The following is a 21491-nucleotide window of genomic DNA, read 5'->3' on the forward strand; positions in this document are numbered from 1 at the left end:
CCCTCCCACGGCTCATGCGGAACCCTTGTCTCTTAAGCGACGGACTTCCCGGCCGAGCGGGGACGCTGTCGGACTATGAGCGCGCCTTAACGTACGCATGGGCCGCGCCCGCGACTTACCGGAAGTGACGCAACACCAAAGCGCGCCGAATGAGGGAAGTCCCGCCCACCGCCGACGGCGGAAGTCCGGTCCGCCGCGTCTCCAGGTTTCCTCGTGTGCTCCACCGCCGGCATGGCGCACTACAACTTCAAGAAGATTACGGTGGTGCCGTCTGCCAAGGTAAGGGTGACGGAGGTTGTTCCTGACTATCTCCCTGTTCCCTGACAAGTCGCCAGGGAGGATGCAGGTCGGCATTCCCGGGGCTGGGTGACCATGGATCCACTGGACCCTCAGTGCCGTGCTCCACTGCCTTATCCTCGGGACATTCACGATTAGGCCCACTCTTTGAAACCGAACCCTTCTTCTGTCCACGAGTCTCTCAAACCTTCGATTCTCTCCAAGACCCCAGAACCCGTCCAGAGTCTGTAATTCTTACATGGCCTGCCGAAGTGACAAAATGTCCTGGGTGGTGGCCACAGTGAAATAAGCAAGGCAGGAAGCCTGAAGTGGTAAGCGGTGAGTGTCCTGCGTCCGCTGCTTCGGGATGCTTTGTTCAGTGTAGCATCTTGCGCTTTAAGTAAGGCGATCCGTGCTATCACAGTGTTAAAAAGAAATTAGGTAGTTGTCATTTGTAGTTTGACTTGGGAAATGCAGTTGGCTTTAAGCATACCAAGGTAAACGTGGTAAGGCCAGACTTGTGTAACATAGCAAGTCCTCCAAAGTAGCGAGTAGTAGGTTGGTTAAGGAACCTAAAAGGCTACGTGTGTTTCGCTGGCATGCCATGGGCATTGAATTGCAGGGTCAATTCAGAGGAACCACTGTCATTAGCATTAATTTTACAGCACTGTGGGTATCTTCGGTATCCCCTTTCAGAATGAGTTTCTTTTGAAACGCTTTGCAAAGAACTAGTATTTAACGGTGGCCGGGTGGTGTACGCCTTTAATGCCAGCACTAAGGGGGCAGCGGCAGTTGGATCTCTGGAGACCCTGGCTTTAAAAGACACAAAACATGTTTCACCAGTGATACACAGGGTTATTATTATTATTATTTTAAATCTCTGTTATTCCTCCCTTCTTCCTCTTTCCGATAGTCGTTGTGGTACATTTCTCACCAGTTTGTAGTGTTTGGAAAGAAGAGAGCCACATGTAGGAATCACAGCTTGTGTTTCAGCCGCCATGATTGCCCCAGTCACTTCTCAAGCACATGCTGAAGGATTTTGTGCACTTTTTTATTTCACTCAGAATACAATTCACTGGATCAAATGAACTTTGTTAGTATAACTGACCTAGTAAAGAACTTTAGTACAGCATGTATTTCTGTTGACCTGAATGAGGTCTGTTTCTAGAAGCATGAGTTTGCATATGTGTAGAAGAGTGATGGCAATCCTTTGGTGATTGGAAATAAAAATTCATTCTGAAGAGTATGGGATACTTCTGTAAAGTGTGTGCTAGGTTGTGTGTATAGATACGCACAAAAATATTCTGCTTCTTTAAGAGTCATTTTCTAAAGGAATTCATAAATGTGTTTACACCCACAGAATGAGGGAGAAATGAGTGACATACAATTGGTCCTGTGTCTGAGTTCCAAATCCAGATTCAACCAACCACAGATCAAAAATACTATTTGAAATTTGCATCTATATCTAATGTGCACAGACTTTGTTTTTTCGTCTTACTGTGCTGCCATGGCTGGTCTGGAATTTACAGAAATCTGCCTGCTTCTGCCTCCAGAGTGTTTGGATTAAAGGCATAAGCCACCATGCACATATAGAGTTACAGCTACTTAAAGTATATGGCAGATACATGTGAAGTAGTGCGCCACTTTATATGATGAACTCAAATATCTGTTTGTGTTTTGGTGGACGGGGTGGGGGGAAGGAACCTTGAATATAAACTCCTTAATATCAAGGATTTAGGACAGTGTAAGAATATAGTAAGGGCTGGAGACATGGCTCAGAGGTTAAGATCACTGGCTGTGCTTCCAGAGGTCCTGAGTTCGAGTACCAGCCCACCTGGTGGCTCACAACCATCTATAATGAGATCTGCTGCTCTCATGCAGCAGGTGTACATGTAGGCAGAACACTGTACTATCTTATCTTAAAAAAAAAAAAAGAATATAGTAAGAAGAAGGCAGTGGTGGTGCACACCTTTAACCCCTTGTCCACAGAGCAAGTTCCAGGAGAGCCAGGGCTGAACACAGAGAAACCCTGTTTCAAAAACAAAGGGTATAGTGATAAGTGGGTGGATCTGGGGAAAGGTTACAGTAGGCAACTTCTGAACTGTCTCCTTAGAGATGTGAGGGCTGTAGAAGGGACCAGAGTGAGAGGAGCAGCAGGCCTGAGCATTCACGCCCCTCGTGAGCCTTCACGTCTGTATTGTGGTTACCTGCCTTTACTTCTTCTTTCACTGGATCTTGGTGTCCTCCACCCACCCCCACCTACACACACACACACACACACACACACACACACACACACACACACACACACAGACAGGGTCTCTCTGTGTAATAGCCCTGGCTGTCTTGGAACTCTCTTTGTAGACCAGGCTGGCCTCTGCCTCCCAGTGCTGGATTAAAGGTGTGTGCTACCATGCTCAGCGGATCTTGGTGTCTTATTCACTATTTTATCTTCAGCATTGTGTTAGTTTTATCCTTTATTGTAGGAAATGATCAATGTTATTGAATTAGTAGAAGTGATCAAAGGAAGGTAAAAGTGGTTGAGTAAAAGTGATTCCTCTGACCCCTACTGAGGAATAAATACAAAAATCTCAAATCCTCAAATAGTTCATACTCATACATAGGAAAGTTTAGATGATGAGTGGTTTGTTTTTTGTTTTTGTTTTTATGTCCCCTTAAAATGAAAGCTACAACATCCTTGAAATCAAAGAACTGGCTTTTTTTCCTCAGTAATTCTTCTAATTCTTGAGTTTTCTTAGGAATTTGAAAGTTAAAATGGCATTTTAAAAAAAACATGAGGTAAAATACATTTCGGCTACCATTTAGCAAGCACCCCCATTTTTATTCGAGGGACAATAGGGGAGTGGCCTCCTCCATCAGTTGGGCATATTCACAGATTTATCAGCCTTTTCAAACAAGGGTCCTGGGGTGGCTGGGCACATGGGGCATGCTCCCGTTATCTGGAGCAGGTGCTGGGTGAGGTGTCAGGCGTGGCCTGGTAGGTCATGTGGCACATTTGGTGTAGGACTGACAGGGTGTGGTGAAAGTCAGGCTTCTGGCACCATGATGGACGCCGCCTGCACTGGCCCTCTCCTTTGGGCATTCTTGAGGATTGTGGAGAGTCTCTAAACCATTTTAGTTTTGGTGGTGGCTGCCAAGTTTTCTTAAAGGCCAGAAACTATAAAGATGAGCCAAGTTGTATATAAAATATTGAGTTAGAAAAAGTAAGTTTTAGCCAGGTGTGGTGGCACACAGCTGTAGTCCCAGCACTCAGGAGGCAGAGGCAGGCGGATCTCCATGAGTTCCAGACCAGCGAGTCCAGGACAGCCAGGGCTACACAGAGAGACCCTGTCTCAGACCCCCCTCCTCCCAAGAAAAGAAAAAGTAGATTTTGTAGTTTAAACCATGTAGTACTAGATTAGTGTTTTAAGGTTATAAACAAATGAATAGAAAGTACATGTTTGAATTTTGTCTTATTTTCTTTAATCACAGGACTTTATTGACCTGACATTATCCAAGACTCAACGAAAGACTCCAACGGTTATTCATAAGCATTATCAAATTCATCGAATTCGACATTTTTATATGAGAAAAGTCAAATTTACTCAACAGAATTACCATGACAGACTCTCCCAGATTCTGACGGATTTCCCTAAGTTGGATGTAAGTGACACGTATGGTTGTATAATTATAAGCCTTCGGAGAATCATGTTTAGCCTGTTTGATGTGTTTATTTGTCAGAGAAGAAAGGAGAGAACTGATGTGTCAGTGACTCAGTGACTCAGTGACAGGATGGCTGTGGAGTCCAGTTCCTTTTGAATCCTTGGTGTTCTTCCCAAGCGCGTCTCAGGGGCACCAGGGCTGCCTCTCACACTTCCTGTGCACTGCGTGTCTGCGCTTGCCAGCGCCACGGTCGGCTTAGATGAAAGCTCGAGGTTGCTATTGGTTGCTATTCTGAAGCCCAGGATTCTTGAATGGCTGTGGCTTGTCCGAGTGTCACCCCTTTCTGTTCAGAGGAGGCCCCCTTCTCCTTCAGGATCAACAGACTCAGTGGCCAAAGGTTCCAGTTTGTGAGCTTGTTAACTTCATCATTAGTTAATTAATTTCCTTTGCTGATGAGAGATAGCACAGAGAGCGGTAAATAAGGCTGAACATGCTCCTGTGCAGTAGACTGCCGTCACTGTTTATTCAGCTCCAGAAACCTGGGGGCAGACACTGTTTATTTCTTGGGAAAGGTTAAGAACTAGAAAACACCTGAGGATTGGAAAAAAAGAATGAAATTACTCTAAACTGACTTGATATAGCAATCGGACTTTAGTAAGCAATGTATTTTAAAGCAGTTAGCATCAAGTTTTTGTGGTTCTTTGTACATTGGGTTTTTTTTTTAATTTATTCTTTTTAATACACAAGAGATGGGAGAACTCAAATACTTGGCTGTTGTATTACGACTGCCTACTAACGATCTCGCTGACTACTGTGAAAGTCTCAGATGGATCAGTTTTCAAAACTGTACATCACTGAAGCCGTCACATGGCGGGCACCGTTCCCAGCACACGGATAGAGCAGTAGAAAGGGCCCTGCGCTCAGCTGAGTTGATGGGGCACAGGAGGTTGAGCGTCTTGAGCTCTTCACCAGCCTGAGATGGACAGTGTGACTATCAGAAGCAAACACCAAACACAAATAAGTCGGTTTGGGGGTTTGCTTTTTGTTTTTCCTGTGAGACGTATAACTATAGCTTTGATTACCATGGGGCTCCCCTTTGTATACCAGGCTGGCTCTGCGTTCACAGAGATCCGCCTGCCTCTCTCCTGAGTGCTACGTTTATCGGGATACATCACAATGCCGGGTACATTTTTGAAAAGCAAGTTAAAAAAATTATTAGTGCTGGGGAGGCAGTGGTAGGTAGATCTCTGTGAGTTCGAGGCCAGCCTAGTCTGTGTAGTGAGTTCTGGGCCAACCAAGACTACATAAAGAGATCATCTCAGAACAAGCAAACATAGTAAATAGATAGATAAATTGATAGGTAGGTAGGTAGATGAAATTAAGGGCCTCACTCTAGTGGAAGGCGCTCATAAACGTCATATGTAGTGTGGCACATGAAAGAAAGTGAGGGAACTAGGTGTCTGCAGGGAGGTGAGAGAACGGAAGAGAGTGAGTCCTGTAGTGCAGAGCGTGAGCATCAGTATAAACAGTGAAACTTGCTACTTAGGGAATTATTAGTGAGCTTGACTGCAAAAAATTGTAGTAAAGTGTGTTCAAGTGGAAAGAAAAGGTGAAATGCCTCCTTTTTTGACAGCATTAAAATGTTTAGCTGTGTGCACGCGTGGCGTGTGTGTGTGTGTGTGTGTGTGTGTGTGTGTGTGCGCGCGCGCGCGCACCATGAATGTGGGGAGAACTGGGTCCTAAGTCGCTGTAATAGGATGGAGGTTGCGGTGACTTCAAGTGATTGCTGCAGCTCCTCCCCTAGGCATTGCTTGTTTCCTGGGCAGTGATTTGGGAAGAGTGATTGGCCAGGAGAGGGCTCTGGGGATCAGAGATACAGGTGTGAAGAGAGGAGGGGGCTGAGTCTCCGCTCTTTGTTACACAGGCTGAGAACCAATTGGAGCAGAGTGACATTGTGTATTTCGCTTTTTCATTCTAGGACATCCACCCGTTCTACGCTGACTTGATGAACATTCTCTACGACAAGGATCATTACAAGTTGGCTCTAGGTCAAATAAACATTGCCAAAAATTTGGTGGACAAGTAAGGTATTTTCTTACCATAGTATCTTGTAAATTATTATCAAAGAAATACAAAATAAACCTTCGCTACTTTCTCTTTTCTAAGTGTTGCTAAAGACTACGTGCGACTTATGAAATATGGTGACTCTCTGTACCGCTGCAAGCAGCTGAAGCGTGCTGCCCTTGGACGCATGTGTACTATCATCAAGAGACAGAGGCAGAGTTTGGAGTATTTGGAACAAGGTACTTGTTACACAGAAGCTGAAATGGGTTTTACTATGTTCTTTTATGTTTAGTTCTTATTCCCGATTTTTTTTTAAGTTTTTTGGAGGTTCAGTAACTACATGTTCTTAATATTTAGTAAGTAAGTAAATCATACACCTGAAAATACTTTCATTTAATAGGATAATTTCTGAGTTAGAGCTGGAAATTGGAATTGTGTTACACCCCTAGCCCTACAGTCATTTTGTTGGGCATAGTTTTCTTTCCTTTGAAATGATTCATCGAAGTTCTTTGAAGGAATTTTGTATATATCTGTGGGGTTCTCTTGAGAGCCCAGTGAGCACCATGCTAGAGCTGTGCGGGCGTTACAGGTGAGGCAGGAAACACTTCACATCACAGCATGCATGCTTGAACGAAAACACACCGGGGACTGAATATCAGCAATCATCTTTCCCAAGCATGCTTCTCAGTCTCACTTTGACCTAAAATAGCAGGTTGGTAGGTTAAACACATGATTCTTGGTGTAGCCATATTTGGAAACTACTCGTGTATATGCTATCAGTTTCTTCAGTTATTCCTTACCCCATTTTCTCCATTACTTTTGAAAGTATACTTATAAAAGTATAGTTCCAGCTACTCAGAAGACTGAGGTGGAGTACAAGTTCAAGGCCTGCTTGGGCTAGGGTTCATGCAACGCCTGCGTTAGTGAGACTTTGGCCCAAAGTAAAAAGTGTTGGGATATAGCTCCATGGTGCAACGCTTTCCAAACATCAGGCCCTAGGTCTAATAATCTATATGCTCCTGTTGCCCAAAAAAAAGCTACAGTGAAAAATTTGTGCGTTCTAAGCTTACTAAAACAACTATGAGCTCGGAGTATAACTAAGTAGAAAGTAAAATTTCAAGCCAATCTTAAATTCTCAGTTTTTGACTTAAATTTCTTACAGTGCGTCAACATTTATCCCGCTTGCCAACCATTGATCCAAATACAAGGACTCTGCTTTTGTGTGGGTATCCAAATGTTGGGAAATCCAGCTTCATCAATAAGGTGGGTGTGGTTTCTATAATAAAGCAGTTGTCTGATGTACTGAAGTCCCAGGCACTACTGCATCCCCTGTGTGGGTTTAGGATGGGCCTGGGGTGGTCCTGGGATGGGCCTGGGGTGGCCCTGGCTCACGGGGTCCTGATGCCTAAGCTCCATATTCCTTTTGGAGCTTTAACTCGTTGTCTGAGTCTAGATTTACTCAGGGATTGCCAGGAGCATTCAGGGTCCCGATGCCTAAGCTCCGTTCATTTTGATTCTTGTGTGCCCTCGAGTTTCTCGGGGCTGTGAGATACCTCAGTTAATTTTTGTTCACAGGTGGAGAGTGTTTGATGGTCATGTTGTGCCGGCTCATTCTGGAATGCTCTTATGCCTGCCGGCACTCATGGAGCTGGACTTGGCCAGCCTTAAGCTGCTTGGGTGACTTCTTACCTTGGTGATTGTGTCAACTTTCATGTGAACTGTGTGTTCATTGTAATAGAGATTTTCTGTGTCTCAATCACTCTTAAGTGTTTTGGTTTTTCCTGAGGTAGGGTCTTGTTAATGTAGCCCAGGCTGACTTTGAACCTGCTATCCTCTTGGCTCTGTCTTCAGAGTTCAGGGATTATAAGCATGGGGTCCATGTCGGGCCTTTGTCTCTCTTGACTGGAGTAGAATTATCAAGCTCTGTTGTGACATTTAAGGAAAAGTAACTTGTTACTTATGGACTTATTAGGGCTTGCCCAGTGCCAGAACAGTTTTACTTTGAAGCTATATGTGTGCGTTCTTTTGTGTGCGTGTGGGTGTGGGGGGGGAGGTGGGGGAGAAGGAGAGAAAAAGAGATGGGGGAGGGAGTGTGTGTGTGAGAGATGAAGGTCAGAGAACAACTTGCAGGAGTTGCTTCTCTCCTCCTGTGTGGGTCCTGGAAATTGAACTCAGGTCACCGGGCTTGGGCACAGGCACCTTTACCTCCTGATCCACCGTGCTGGCCCAGCAGTTCTTAATTTTGCTCACACGTTATCCTGACTTGGTAGCAAACAGTGCTCTTAGGAATCTAATTGACGTTTCAACTGCCTGTCAGCTGCTTTGCATCTGCTGTGACTGTTCTGTGCTCTGGGGGATGATGCACTGGCCTCTGGCCACATGTAACTTTTCGAGTTGTGGTTTAAACTAATTCAACAAGATGAAAATTTCAGTAACATGAACTGCATATTGAAGCTTGGAGAATAGACAGTGGCTAGTGGGCCCGTGATGGAAGGGGAAGAGGAGCCAGGCCTTTGCCAAAGGGGATAATATCTGTTGCATGCAGTTTACTCATGTACAGTGCCTTGGGATTTTATCCTACCAAATAGGGTGTGTTGTTTGTGTAGTGAGGGTTTGAGCCCAGGGCTCACACACACCTGGCCGTGCTCTCTCACTGGCTGCTGTCCGCAGCCTGTTTCTTTTGAGCCAGGCTTTCCACACTGCCCAGACTGACTCTGACTGAGCCTCTGATCTTCCGGCATCTGCAGCATTGCTGTGCTTGGCTAAAGTTGCTTCTGGAAAAGTGTGGATGCTGTGCTTAGAGTGTTTGGGGGAATTGTGGTACGGAACTCTCGTGAGTGTGAAAATAATAGTTCTGGTTTTGGTTTCTTCTTCCAGGTGACAAGAGCAGATGTGGATGTTCAGCCCTATGCATTTACCACCAAGTCTCTGTTTGTTGGGCACATGGATTATAAATATCTGCGTTGGCAGGTGAGAGTCTTGTCTGCAAACATAGAACAGACACCTAGGTTTAATAGATTTGATGATTTCTAAAGAACGGTAGCATAGCTGCATCCTGTAGTGCACTAGCATACAGTCAGTGGTGAGCAGCATCCTCTTGGGACAGCCCTGAGGTAAGGGGATGGTTTCTGTGGTCTCACCAAAAACTTGAAACCTTCATCATCATAAGGAGAACTGGCCTGAGCGTTGGAGATGTGTAACAACATCACACACATGTACCTGAGAGCAAACTGGCAGCTGCTGTTTGGATCTCTGCTTAGTTCTGCGGGAGTGACTTCATTTCCTTAGTGATGTCTCTATTGAATAAGGGTCTCTGTGTCATTTAAAGCTCCGTCACTAGAAGTGGCATTTACTATCAAAGCATGAAATGATCTAGTTTATAACCAAATCCAGTTTTATAAATGATGAAGCCAAGTCTTGGGAGTTGGAAGAGTTGGTCATTTACTTCAGTGTTCTGTTTTTTTGGGGGGGTGGGGGGAGGGGCAGCAGCTTCAAGACAGGGTTTCTCTGTGTATCCTTGTCTGTCCTGGACTCGCTTTGTAGACCAGGCTGGCCTCGAACTCACAGCAATCCACCTGCCTCTGCCTCCCAAATGCTGGAATTAAAGGGGTGTGCCACCACTGCCCGGCTCAGTATTGTATTTCTTGATGGCTGTGTGAAAAGAGGGCTCATTTCTCCCAAAGGCAGTATTTCTTTAATGGTCTCTGTGGGGTTTTCCTTAGTCCCCTGTATCTCTTCTTTTGAGACAGTCTCACTCTAACCAGGCTGACCTTAAGCTCACTGTGGGTCATTCTAGCCTTAAATTCATGGCAGTCCTGTTTCTGCTTCCTTGGTGCTGGGATTACAGGGATCAGCCATTACCACATCAGGCTTCTGGATTTGGCTTTTGTTTTATAAAGAAAATGTACTTTCCCCCCTTGTTCCTTTGTTTACTTTATCGTGGGCAGTTTCCAATATTTTACTTACTAGTTCTGTTTGCGTGTGTGAGAATGACTGGTACCAGCCAAGACATTGTTGAGTGAGTGCGTTTTGGTAATGGCGCCTGGTTGTTAGGTTGTAGATACCCCAGGGATTTTGGATCATCCTTTGGAGGATCGGAACACCATTGAAATGCAGGCTATCACAGCTCTGGCCCACCTCCGCGCTGCGGTTCTGTACGTGATGGACTTGTCTGAGCAGTGTGGCCATGGCTTGAAGGAACAGCTAGAACTCTTCCAGAATATCAGACCTCTGTTCATCAACAAGGTGAGTGTGGCCGCTAGTGTTTGATCCACACACTAGCACCTTCTTACTCCTGGGTACTGGGTTCTGAGACCACTGTGGCTACCTGAAACCATAGATGGTACTGATGCTCGGTGTCACTTGACCACAGCTATTAGTGATGTGACAGTTGATACAATAACTGACCTGAACCAACCAGCTGGTTGCCTGGTAGCATACACAGTGAGTAAGCCAGACACAAGGACGAGGTGTGTCCTGGGTGGAGTGCAGCACTAAGGCAAAAGGCTTCATTGCACTGCTGAGGATGGGTCACAGTTTAAAGTGATAAATTGTTTAGTTGCAGAACTTTCCACTTTCTATTTTCCAGTAGTAGTTGATCTCAGCTTGGGTAAATGAAATTGTAGAAAGCAAAGTCATGGACAAGGAAGGGGACTACATTATTCTGTACTGTGAAAGTAATAATTTCTTCCTTGTTAGCCTCTTATTGTTGTAGCAAACAAATGTGATGTGAAGAGAATAGCTGAACTTGCTGAAGAAGATCAGGTAAATCACTGATACACACACACAGACACACACGCGCACGCCAAGAGGACCCGTGATGATTAGTGGCAGGATATTAAGCCACAGTTTGCTGGTTCCTGCTTTGTCTTCAGTCTGTGCAGACACCTGCATTGAGGGAGTGTGGGCTGCTACACTGGACTTTTGGGAAATGTGGTTACCTAGGAAATGATGCTTTGAAATTGGTACCCAAGAGGAAGCCAAGTGTCCCCTGTGTGTGCTTTCATCTTTTTCAGGCCTTAGGGTGGGTACAAATATGGCGTACTTTATTATACAAAGGAGGCTGTGGCTAATTAAGTTTGAGAAGTGAGTAAAAGAGACCATTTTCTAAGCTCTTGGAAGATGGAGTTTTCAGAGCTGTGAACGTGTTGCAGTGTCTGCCAACATTATGTGTTGATAGACATAATTCTTCAAACAATTTAACCCTCTTAGTAGACAGTTTTCAGGATAAAGGTCCTGAGAGACATGTACTTAAATTAATACTTTGGGGTCAGGCTCAGTGTTCTCACTGTGGTCCCTGACTGGAAGTTCTCTTCACATTCACCTTGTAGCTTGTCAGAACTAATATCCTTGGGCACACAGACCCCTGGTTCAAACCCCTGTGGTAGGGCAACAGTAGGAGTTTGCACAGGTGACTGATGCACATTGGCTTTCTCAAAACCAGTACACTAGAATGAACGATTCTGTCATATTTAAATTAAGGTAAAGGTTCCTGAGGTAGGAAGGACTGTGTTTCCTACAAGTGTGTTGGTTCCTGCTCTCTTCTATTTATATATGGTATTTATATATGAACAGTTTATATACGGTAAGGGTTATCTTGTCTTGAGTTGTCGTCTTAGGGCAGAACATAACATTGTGCAGCTTTGGGGTCAGGCGCAGGTCCAGCTGCATTACTCAGCAGGATGGTAGGAAAGTGAGCCACCCTTCTGCGGCCCAGGTGTCTGGCCAGTGAAGGTAATGCCTGAATAATTGATTACTTGCCACCTGTTTAGGAGAGAACTGACATCACTTAGGTCATCTTTCTGGCCCCTGGGGTATCGCTAGTAAAGGTATGCCTACATCTTTAGTTGTTGGTATTGCATACTTGGGAAACAGATGCTATTAAAAATTTACTCACTGGTGCTTTAGTCCCTTGATGATGGAGGTTGACCTTGTTTGTGGGAAGTTTTAATGTCTGTTAGGGGTTGCCATCTGTCTCCACACTAGAGAGATTTTGTAGTGTCTTAGTGATTCATCAGATGATAGCTTAATATTTTTATGTTTTCTAAAGAATTCTCTTGGGCTATTTTGGCAGAAACTTTAAAATAAGAAATAATATTAAAAACATCTTTTGAAAAGTTGATCTTGTCTGCATGTAGAGATACACGTCAGAAATCCCAGCATCTTGGGGCTGCAGAGACAGGTCAGTGGCAGCTTATAGCTGAGGTCGATCCCTAGCACTGAGAGCAGGGGAGATCTTACAGTGTTCATGGATTTATTTGACTTTGATCTGGTTTGATCATGTAAGGGTTTGTTTGTTTTTATTTATTTTAGAGACACAGTTTCTCTGTGTAGCCCCAGCTGTCCTAGATCTTGCTCCGAAGCCTGGATGGCCTTGAACTGAGAGATCCACTTGCCTCTGCTAACTTATTTTTAATTGTAGAAGATTATTGTGAAAATTAACTTAAAAAACAAGTCATAGCTGTTGAGTAAATAGCATTTGCAACTTCCATTTGCAAAACAATGCAGGCTGTTCTCTGGGAAACAGGGAACAGTCCTGCATGCTTCACTTCTTTTCTTTTGTATTCCTAGAAAATATTTATGGACTTGCAGGCCGAAGGTTTCCCTGTCATTGAGACCAGCACCCTGACTGAGGAAGGAGTCATTCAAGTAAAAACAGAGGTTGGTGCTTCATCAACTAATGACTGATGTTTTTGTTTTAGAAAAGTCAGTTGTGGTGGAAAACTGTTTTCTTTTTAGGAATTATTAACCCTGAAAACAGTTTAGTTTAGGTTTTGTTTGTTTGTTTGTTTGTTTGTTTGTTTTTCTTGAATAGAATTAGTTGTTCAAATTGCTAGAGTCCTATGGGGGAACATTTTATTTTCGTGAAGAAGAGAGGTTAAGGGTACTGAGCAGCTTCAGGACTCAGACTTCATAAAGAGTTGGTGTGGTTCTTACTAGCCTAGTTAACTGCTGAGGGGAAATATGTAGGAAGTGCCGCCCCAGCTGTCAGCCTGTCGATGAGTGGAGACTTAATGGCTGGTGTAGAGTGGCTTTGTGACTCTTGTTTCTGTGCTTTCTCAGGCCTGTGATAGGCTTTTGGCTCATCGAGTAGAGACGAAAATGAAAGGAAATAAAGTGAATGAGGTTCTGAACAGATTGCACTTAGCTGTGCCAAACAAGAGGGATGACAAGGTAAGGTGGCCTTGTGGGCTTCCGTGACTGTGCTGCTGGCCACGTGTGTTTCCCTGGTGTTGCAGATGATCACATGTGAACACAAGTGGGCTTCACATGTAGGCTTCAGGTTTTCGTTCCTGCTGAAGTCACGTGCACCTGTAGGAAGGAGTGAAGTAAAGAGCTCTGCGCACCCTGCTTTTCCCTGTCAGAGCTTGTTGCTAGTGAGCTTTTCTTTTGTTACTTAGAAGTGGCTTGGGTGTAGTTTATAAAAATCTTTATTTCAGGATATAAGTTCCTCAAGTTTTTTTTTTAAAGATTCTTTTTTTTTTTATTGTGTAGATGAGTGTTTTGCCTGCTTTGTAAATATGTACACTATGTCCATTCCTGGGGTCTCTGAAGGTTATCAGATTCCCTGAAACTCTAGTCATAGACAATGGTGAGCCACCACCCGAGTCCTGGGGACTGAACCCAGGTCCTCTGCAGAAGCGACAAGTGTTCCTATCTGCCGAACTCTCTCCAGCCCCTCGTTTTTTTTAAAGCATCTCAGAAGAGCTACACATTTTCAGAATATTAACATACAATAGTTCTTTCTTAGTTATTCGAGTTTTGGTTCTACAGAGAACAGGCTGTGTTCATACCTAAAATGCTTTAAAATGTCATGTTCTTCTGTATTTTCATGGTTTTTTTGTTGTTTGCTTTCATTTCTCATCTGGGTTGACGCTTTGTGTGTGCTGAATTTACTTTGTTCTGTGGAAAGTGTGGTTTATTACTTGTGGGCCTATCTTCCTGGGGTAGTCAGTGGTCTCAGCTAATGAATTTAATGCCATTGAATTCTAGACATACTTGGATTTATCTCTGTTACTCGTTCATTGTTCATTGTTCTCTTACTTACTTTCTTAATAGAATTTTTCTGGATACTTTTCATTTTTTTCCAGATGAACTATAGAATCAATTTTGGGGGTTGTCTCAGCTCCTTTCCCCACTCTGGCCCTGAAACTCACTCCCCAGAATGCACTTTGTGTTAATTGGTTTAGATGGTTTTGTGTTACCCTTCCAAACTACCTTTGGCTTTGGGTTGTTTTATTTTGTTTTTTGTTGTTGTTGTTGTTCCTTTACGTTTCTCTCGCACCCTGGAAGGCGTTTCACATACTTTGAATAATGTGTTCTTAGGAGAGACCCCCTTTCATCCCAGAAGGAGTAGTGGCTCGAAGGAAAAGAATGGAGATTGCGGAGCCCAAGAAGAAGAGGGTAGGTGACGGTCACACTTTGTCTGGTTTCTTATGGAATGGGACGGAAGACCTGCCTGCACACCAGAAAAGGCCGCCTTTCCAGGGCTCCAGCCACGTGAAGCAGGCTTGATGCAGTAGACGGACGCAAGCTGAGTGTGCCCAGGCTTCGCCCTGTAAGGCTCAGGGCACAGTGGTGAATCCTTAACATACCCCGGACTGAAGCTCTTCAGTTGACGTGACGTCACAGTGAATAAAGTCCACGGGACGCGTAGTCCAGGTGGCGAAAGCAGCCCTCCTGTTAGACACAGAGCCGAGGGGGTCAGAGCTGTCTCGTTGGTAGGGAGGGGTGGCAAGCATCTGGGGCGTAAGAGCGAGGATAAACTTCTGGGCGTTCTCTTGGCAGGAACGAGATCTTGAGCTGGAAATGGGAGATGATTATATTTTGGATCTTCAGAGTAAGTATGGCGTTTTGAAATGTCAGTTGTATGCCATTGTCAGGAAAGAAAGGAGCTCAGTGAAAGTCTTCCAGTGTGTTTGTTGGTTTATAAGTTTTCCAGATTTTGAAAGTTAGAAATTGCAGACTTGCAAGCTGTATAAAATGTCTTCCGTATAAGTTTCTGTTGTTTTAGATGAAGGGAGTATTTTTGTAGTACTTGAAGGTTGCGCATACAGGTCGGTGTTCATCTTGTTAGTAATAACTTAGGTAGTGTTGAACACAGCGGCTCTGTTACCTTGTAAAGGGGTTTTACTTGGCATCCAGAATAATCATTGTGGTGGCACAGTACTTGAAGATACTAGAAACTACTGTAAATATAACTTTCTGTTTTTCTTTCAATGTTAGAATACTGGGACTTAATGAATTCATCTGAGAAATATGATAAGATCCCGGAGATCTGGGAAGGCCATAATGTTGCTGATTATATCGATCCTGCTATCATGAAGGTCTGCAACACTTTAAATTACCCTCCCCACTGCAGCATGCAAACAGCACTTCACAGTCCTTTTGTTCTATGTCCTAAGGCATCCTAGCCTGTTCTCTGCTTCCTTGGAGACTTTCCACCATTCAGATGGCTCTATTCTCTATTCCTCCTTTGTCCTATGTAGTCCTGGGATGCCCAGGCCTGTCACACTGACCTGTAATGGGCTGTGTCACTTTGGCTTACGTTAGTGTTGTACTCTGGAGATCCTGTCAGTGGCTCCGTCTTCTCTCTGTAACTGTTGTTGACTTTTTCTGAGTCTCTCAGATCTCCTGTAGACTCCTTTTGCTAGTCCAGCAAGTGGCATCACATTACCAAGAAAATTCATTCCACAGGGTGTGAGGTCTGATGTCCAGATTTCTGTGACTTGCTGACTCTTTGGTGGGGAGGTGATTCCAGACAGGGTTTCTCTGTGTAGCCCTGGCTCTCCTGAACTTGCTTTGTTGACCAGCCTGGCCTCAAACTCACAGAGATAATCCTGCTTCTGCCTCCCCAAGTGCAGGTACTATAGGAATGTACCACCATGCCCAGTTCCCACTGACCTTTTTATGTTTTGATCCTTCTAATCTGAAAGAAGAGTTTAACTTCAGTGGGTCCAGCCTTTTCTTAGACATTTTTCCCCTAGAGAGCTGTCCCATCACTGACCTTTTTCCTGCTTTGGTACCTATCCATTACTTGTTATTCCATCACAAGTCAGTGTTTGCAGTTATCTCATTATTTATTTATTTATGTGTGAATGTGTGTATGTTTTTATGAGTGTGTGTGTGTGTGTGTGTGTGTGTGTGTGTGTGTGTGTGTTGCTGGGGACCAACCCAGGGTCTTGTGCTTGTTAGGCCAGGGCTTTGCCACTTAGCTATGTCCCCGATTCCACATACATACTTAAAATTTCATTTTGTCTTATTTTATAAGTGGTGTGATTGTATTTAAAATGCTATTTGAGAGGATGAATGGGAGCTTGTACAAAATTTATTTCGTGTTTCTGCTGGGAACACTTGAGTATGAGGGAAAGGGTCCCTACATTTTTTTCTTTAAGGACAAAATGGAATTGGCAGAAAATAGTGCATGCAGTGTTTATCCTGTCTCCAAGGCCTTCATGCACCCCTTGTTTTGTGAGATTAACTGTATACAGATGGGGTCCAGTTGTGACAAGACTACAACACAACATTCTCATATCTTCAGAGACTTAAGGAAACATGATTTCTGTAAATATGTTGCTACACTTATTTCCTAGCAAGTTTTTCCTTGTTACTTTTATGGTTCTTTTTCAAGAAATTGGAAGAATTAGAAAAGGAAGAAGAGCTAAGAACAGCCGCTGGAGAGTATGACAGTGACTCTGAAACTGAAGATGAGGAAATGTTGGAAATCCGACAGCTGGCAAAACAAATTAGAGAAAAAAAGAAGTTGAAAATTCTACAGTCCAAAGAAAAGAATACACAGGGGCCCAGGATGCCCCGAACTGCCAAGAAGGTCAGTTCTGGGTGTTGCAGAGGCCGGGTGGAGCTCGCATGCTGGATCCTGTGTAAACGTCCACTAGAGACTGACTTCCACTTCTTGGGGATGTCAGGTGGCGTACTCTGAGGGACTCAGTACACTGACTTACAAGGTGCTTTGCTTTGGGCTTTTAGTTCTGACAGTTACATTTTTGCTCCATGAGTTGCAGCTCCAGGTACATCCCTCTTGCAAACTGAGCCAGTCAGTGCTGCAATCGTGCGAGTTCAGGCTAACCCTGCTGAAGTTTGAGGATGCTGCCTGGTTGTTAAATAGGGCCCATGAGGTCCAGGCTAGCCTTGAGCCCTGTAGCCAAGGAGCTCCTGACTCCCAGGCCTCCTGTTCTGTTAGGTGCCAGGATTGCAGCTGTGTGCTTCCATGCCCAGCGATAACATTTTTATATTATTTGGTTTCTCTATTGGTTGAGACTCCTAAATCCACAAGGCCGTTTATCAGTCCCTGTTACTGGCGAGAATAGGGAAACCACTCTAGGTGTGAATGGATCAGAAGACGGCAAGACGCATCCCTCTTCATGGCTTCACTTTGAGATGTCATTGTCTCTATGGCCTTAAGCATGATGACAATAAAGATTGTCCTTTACCTCAAGTGCCTTCTGGAACCAAGGAAATGGTAAGGGCTGTGAGCGTTAGGATCCAGAGATTGGACAGAACCTGTGTCTGCCAACTATTTATCTGTCCATTGCAGCATCACTGTATGCTTTTCCTCTCTCTTTTTTCCTTTAACATTAAATTTCAACAGACATTTTAGTTACAGCAAGTTATTCCCCCCTTGCCCCCTTCAGGTTCAGCGGGCGGATTTGGAGAGTGAGATGCGGGGCCTTGGTGTTGACATGGATGATAAGGACAATGTGAGTCTGTGGGCGGCTAGGGTGGGTTCAGATGGTTTGTGCTTTTCTTGCACCTGAGCTGGATTCAAACTCAGTGTTTCCTGCGTTTATTGTCCAGTGCTGGTAGTCAGGCATGTGCTGCTTAGGGATGTGGGTGTGTCTGGAGAAAGCTGTAGCTGGGTGATCTTACTATGTGAATGTCATAGCATGCACATAACGCACATAAACCTAGCTGGTGAGTATGTCTACTACCTAGACTATTTTGGGGGGCTAAAGCCTCTACGTATATTGTAGAAACTGGATGAAAAGCATCATCATTGCCGTGCGTGTTTGATGTTAACCAGTAGAGAACATTAGCACACAGCATGCACAAGAACTACGGCTCAAAGACACCATCTGACTTACCAACAGCATGGCTGCTGAGCTCAGGAGGGCAGGAACACCGTATTGATGCTTTTGACCCTTAACCCTTCACTTCAAACCAGACCCTGTGCCAGTACATCTCAACAGACATTCCAAATCTTTTGATTTGCGTGATAGTGGTCCTGCAGACCTTAACTGTCTTCTCTTCTTGTTGGAAGAATTTTGGTTGTTAGTGACTTTGCTGCTTGTGCGTTGCAGGCCCACTATGCAGTCCAGGCAAGAAGATCTCGGAGTGCCACTAGGAAGAGAAAAAGAGAAGAGTCTGTTCCACCCTTTTCCATAACCCGGAGTCGGAGTTGCTCTCGAACTCCACGTGATGTTTCTGGCCTTCGGGATGTCAAGGTTTGTTTCGGAGCCTCCAGCAAACACCAGGCGTTGCGTGGAGGAGCAGGGGTGTGGTTAAGAGCTTAGCTATTCATTCTTCTCTCATCTGTGGCATCCTTTAGAGAGGAACTTGGACTGGAAGCAGTTGGTACCCTGGGTAGGTGTCCTGGTAAACCATTCTGATGGAGGATGGACAGACACTGTCTCTTAAAGTTTGCACGGTCTGGCCTTATGGCCCAACTGTTTGCAAGAGACTAGAAAGAGAGCCCCATTTCCTCGTAAGGAAGTAGTGCAGGGCACACTTGGTTCATTTACATTATGAGGGGAATTTCTGCCCTTCAAGGTAGTTGCCTGATTGCCTATGGTGTTATCTGTAGTGTCTTGCAATGATGCAGTGGTTGTTTAAAATCTCACTTTTTTTTTTTAAGAAGAAAAACTTTTTTTTTCTTAATCTTAGTATTTTGAAAATTCAAATATAAGAGAAAGCCGATGTAAACTGGCAGGCTCTCTGCTTAATGGAAGCCTGAGTTGTCATTTCCGTCTGGAAGTCTAGGAAGTGAGTGTTGAGTTGAAGCAGTGTACTACCATGTATCCCAGACTGCCCTCTAAGAACTGTAGTCCTCCTGCCCCGGCCTCCACACCCGGCTACGATTACGAGTGTGCGCTATGCACTATGGGTTTAATACTGGCATGGACAGGAGTCAGATGTGGCAGTGGATGCTCTCGTGATCCTGAGCTTCACTGCAAGTTTGAACAGGTATTCTCTGGTCAGCTAAGAGCTCGGGGGTGTCCTTAGACAGTCACTGAGTTCCTGCAGATAGTGTGGTCGTCTGAGAGAAAGCAGTGACCAAGACGCAACAGGGTCTTTAGAGTTCACACCTGCATTGGTAAGATGGGTCCCAGGTGATCCGTTATTCCCAGGATAGAAGTGTGGCTTCCACCAATGTGTATTCTCCTGTGCAGATGGTGAAGAAAGCCAAGACTATGATGAAGAAAGCGCAGAAGAAGATGAACCGCTTGGGGAGGAAAGGGGAGGCGGACAGGCACGTGTTTGACATGAAGCCCAAGCACCTGCTGTCCGGGAAGAGGAAGGCTGGTAAAAAGGACAGGAGGTAGAGCCCTCGGCAGTCGGCGGCGCTGGGCCGGGCTCTAGCTGGTTCTGGGTGTGGCGTGGCATGTTTTATAAAATTTGGAAAAACATTTGTTAAATGAAAGAAACAGTGGAAATGACTGTAAACGCTTGATGCTTTGCTGAACTCTGGTAAAGGACTAGGCGTGCCGTGTCCTGGTCACTGTGCAGTTGAGACGCTGTAAGTGCAAAGCATTCTGTCCTTGATGACATGGATGCTTCACATCTGCCCAGCTAATGTTGCGGAACAGATATATTGGTGTGCGTAGGCTGGTGGGGGAAGGACTGTTTTGTAGTGGAACTCTGTCTCGTTACCAGAGTACCTACTTTTGTTTGGAAAGCATCCCTGCTGGGAGGTGTCAGCAGAAGACTAGCCCCCTTTCTGAGGGCCTGGGCACAAGCACATTTAGGAGTGTGTCAGAACTTAAATTGCTCTCTTAAATTATATTTTTTAGACTTGTAGTACAAATGTATCTTTGTAACTTCAACCACTTTTTCCAAAATAAACCTCCAGCAAAAAACATAGTTTTGATTTCTTAATTTGTTTGCAAGTTGCCATTGATGGACAATGGAAAAAAGATAGGACTTTGCTTTTTTTGCTCTTAGAGCAAAAATACTTTTTAAGGGAAATAATTGCTTGGGATATAGGCTCACAACAAAAATACATGTGTCTTTATAAACTATGGCTGAATTAAGACAATGGAAATGTAGGAGTGAGCTTAAACAAAAGATTGGTGTCCTGAAAGTACAGAACCGTTGCCGAGAGGACTCGGTGTTGTTGGAACTACATCCCTGTTCACAGAGTAGACGGCAGTGTCCAGCTGTCTGTGCCCCTGTCAAAGGCAGCTTCTGACCAGTGACAGTCACGCACGTACAAAAACACTATCATGGAATCTGTTGAAACTTCTGGTTTTAAAATTGGCTTTTTAATGTGTTTTAGTTCTCTGATGAAATTTGATGTCTTGATCTATTTTTTATGTCTAGGTGATTGCTATTGTAAAGTCTGTAATCATCGGTATTCCTAATAACTTGATTAAATCATAGAATTATGCATTTAACATGGTAGAAGTTCTAGACAAAGTTTTCTTTCTTAAAGGATTCTTGTTTATTTGTTTTTGGTTTTTGAGACAAAGTTTCTCTGTGTAGCCTTGGCTGTCCTAGACCATGCTGGCCTTGAATTCATGTTGATTTGCCTGCCTCTGCCTCCTACCTGCTAGGATTAAAGGTGTGCCCCACCATGTCTGGCTTAAAGAACTTTTATTTATTTATATTTCTGAGATATTAGTGAGGAAGGGTAGAAAGGAAAAATTAAAGGGATGAGAAAAACAAGATTTAGCTAGAGTGTAGTTCATATTTCCTGCTGACAAAAGTCAGGAAAATTCAACACAAATTATGAAACCAGATTGTTGACATATATAATACTGATTTGTTTTGTTTTTTGTTTTTTCCTTTCTTTTTTTTTTTTTTTTTTTTTTTTTTTTTCAAGACAGAGTTTCTCTGTGTAGCCTTGGCTGTCCTGGACTTGCTTTGTAGACCAGGCTGGCCTTGAACTCACAGCAACCCGCCTGCCTCTGCCTCCCGAGTTCTGGGATTAAAGGCGTGCACCACCACGCCCGGCTCAATACTGGTTTTTCTAAAGATATCTCAAAACAGCACTGTTCTAAACAAAAGAATTAAGCGTGTTCAGGAACAGAATGTTTGTGACCTGAGCTTAACTATATTAGCACTCTGCTCTCATCAGTGTTAGAAAGAGAACGGCTGTGATGCTGGTTTGCTGGGTGGGCACGGAGTCATCTCTGCTGACCTGGGCCTTTAGCAATGCTGGTTACTAGCAGGGGAACCTGGAGTATGGTGGAGACTCAACAGCAGCCCCTCTAGAGAGATTCTTAATAGTCTAAATAAGAAAAATGTTAGAG

The 21491-nt window shown here is 44.3% G+C and overlaps 1 protein-coding gene across 1 annotated transcript; it reads left to right on the forward strand.

Annotated features, from left to right (window-relative positions):
* The first annotated feature begins 98 nt into the window (after positions 1–98).
* GTPBP4 (GTP binding protein 4) lies at positions 99–20643 on the forward strand. The gene is made up of 17 exons (XM_084781765.1): positions 99–279; positions 3769–3939; positions 5918–6021; positions 6106–6242; positions 7166–7266; positions 8881–8973; positions 10057–10248; positions 10702–10767; positions 12574–12663; positions 13066–13176; positions 14329–14406; positions 14791–14842; positions 15229–15329; positions 16634–16831; positions 17655–17720; positions 18321–18464; positions 19410–20643. Exons 1-17 carry the CDS (start codon positions 232–234, stop codon positions 19560–19562), a joined length of 1905 nt encoding a protein of 634 aa, XP_084637891.1. The 5' UTR covers positions 99–231; the 3' UTR covers positions 19563–20643.
* The last annotated feature ends 848 nt before the right edge of the window (positions 20644–21491 follow it).

The sequence above is a fragment of the Acomys minous genome, assembly GCF_964271855.1.
Source record: "Acomys minous genome assembly, chromosome: 5".
In the NCBI taxonomy this organism is placed as follows: domain Eukaryota; kingdom Metazoa; phylum Chordata; class Mammalia; order Rodentia; family Muridae; genus Acomys; species Acomys minous.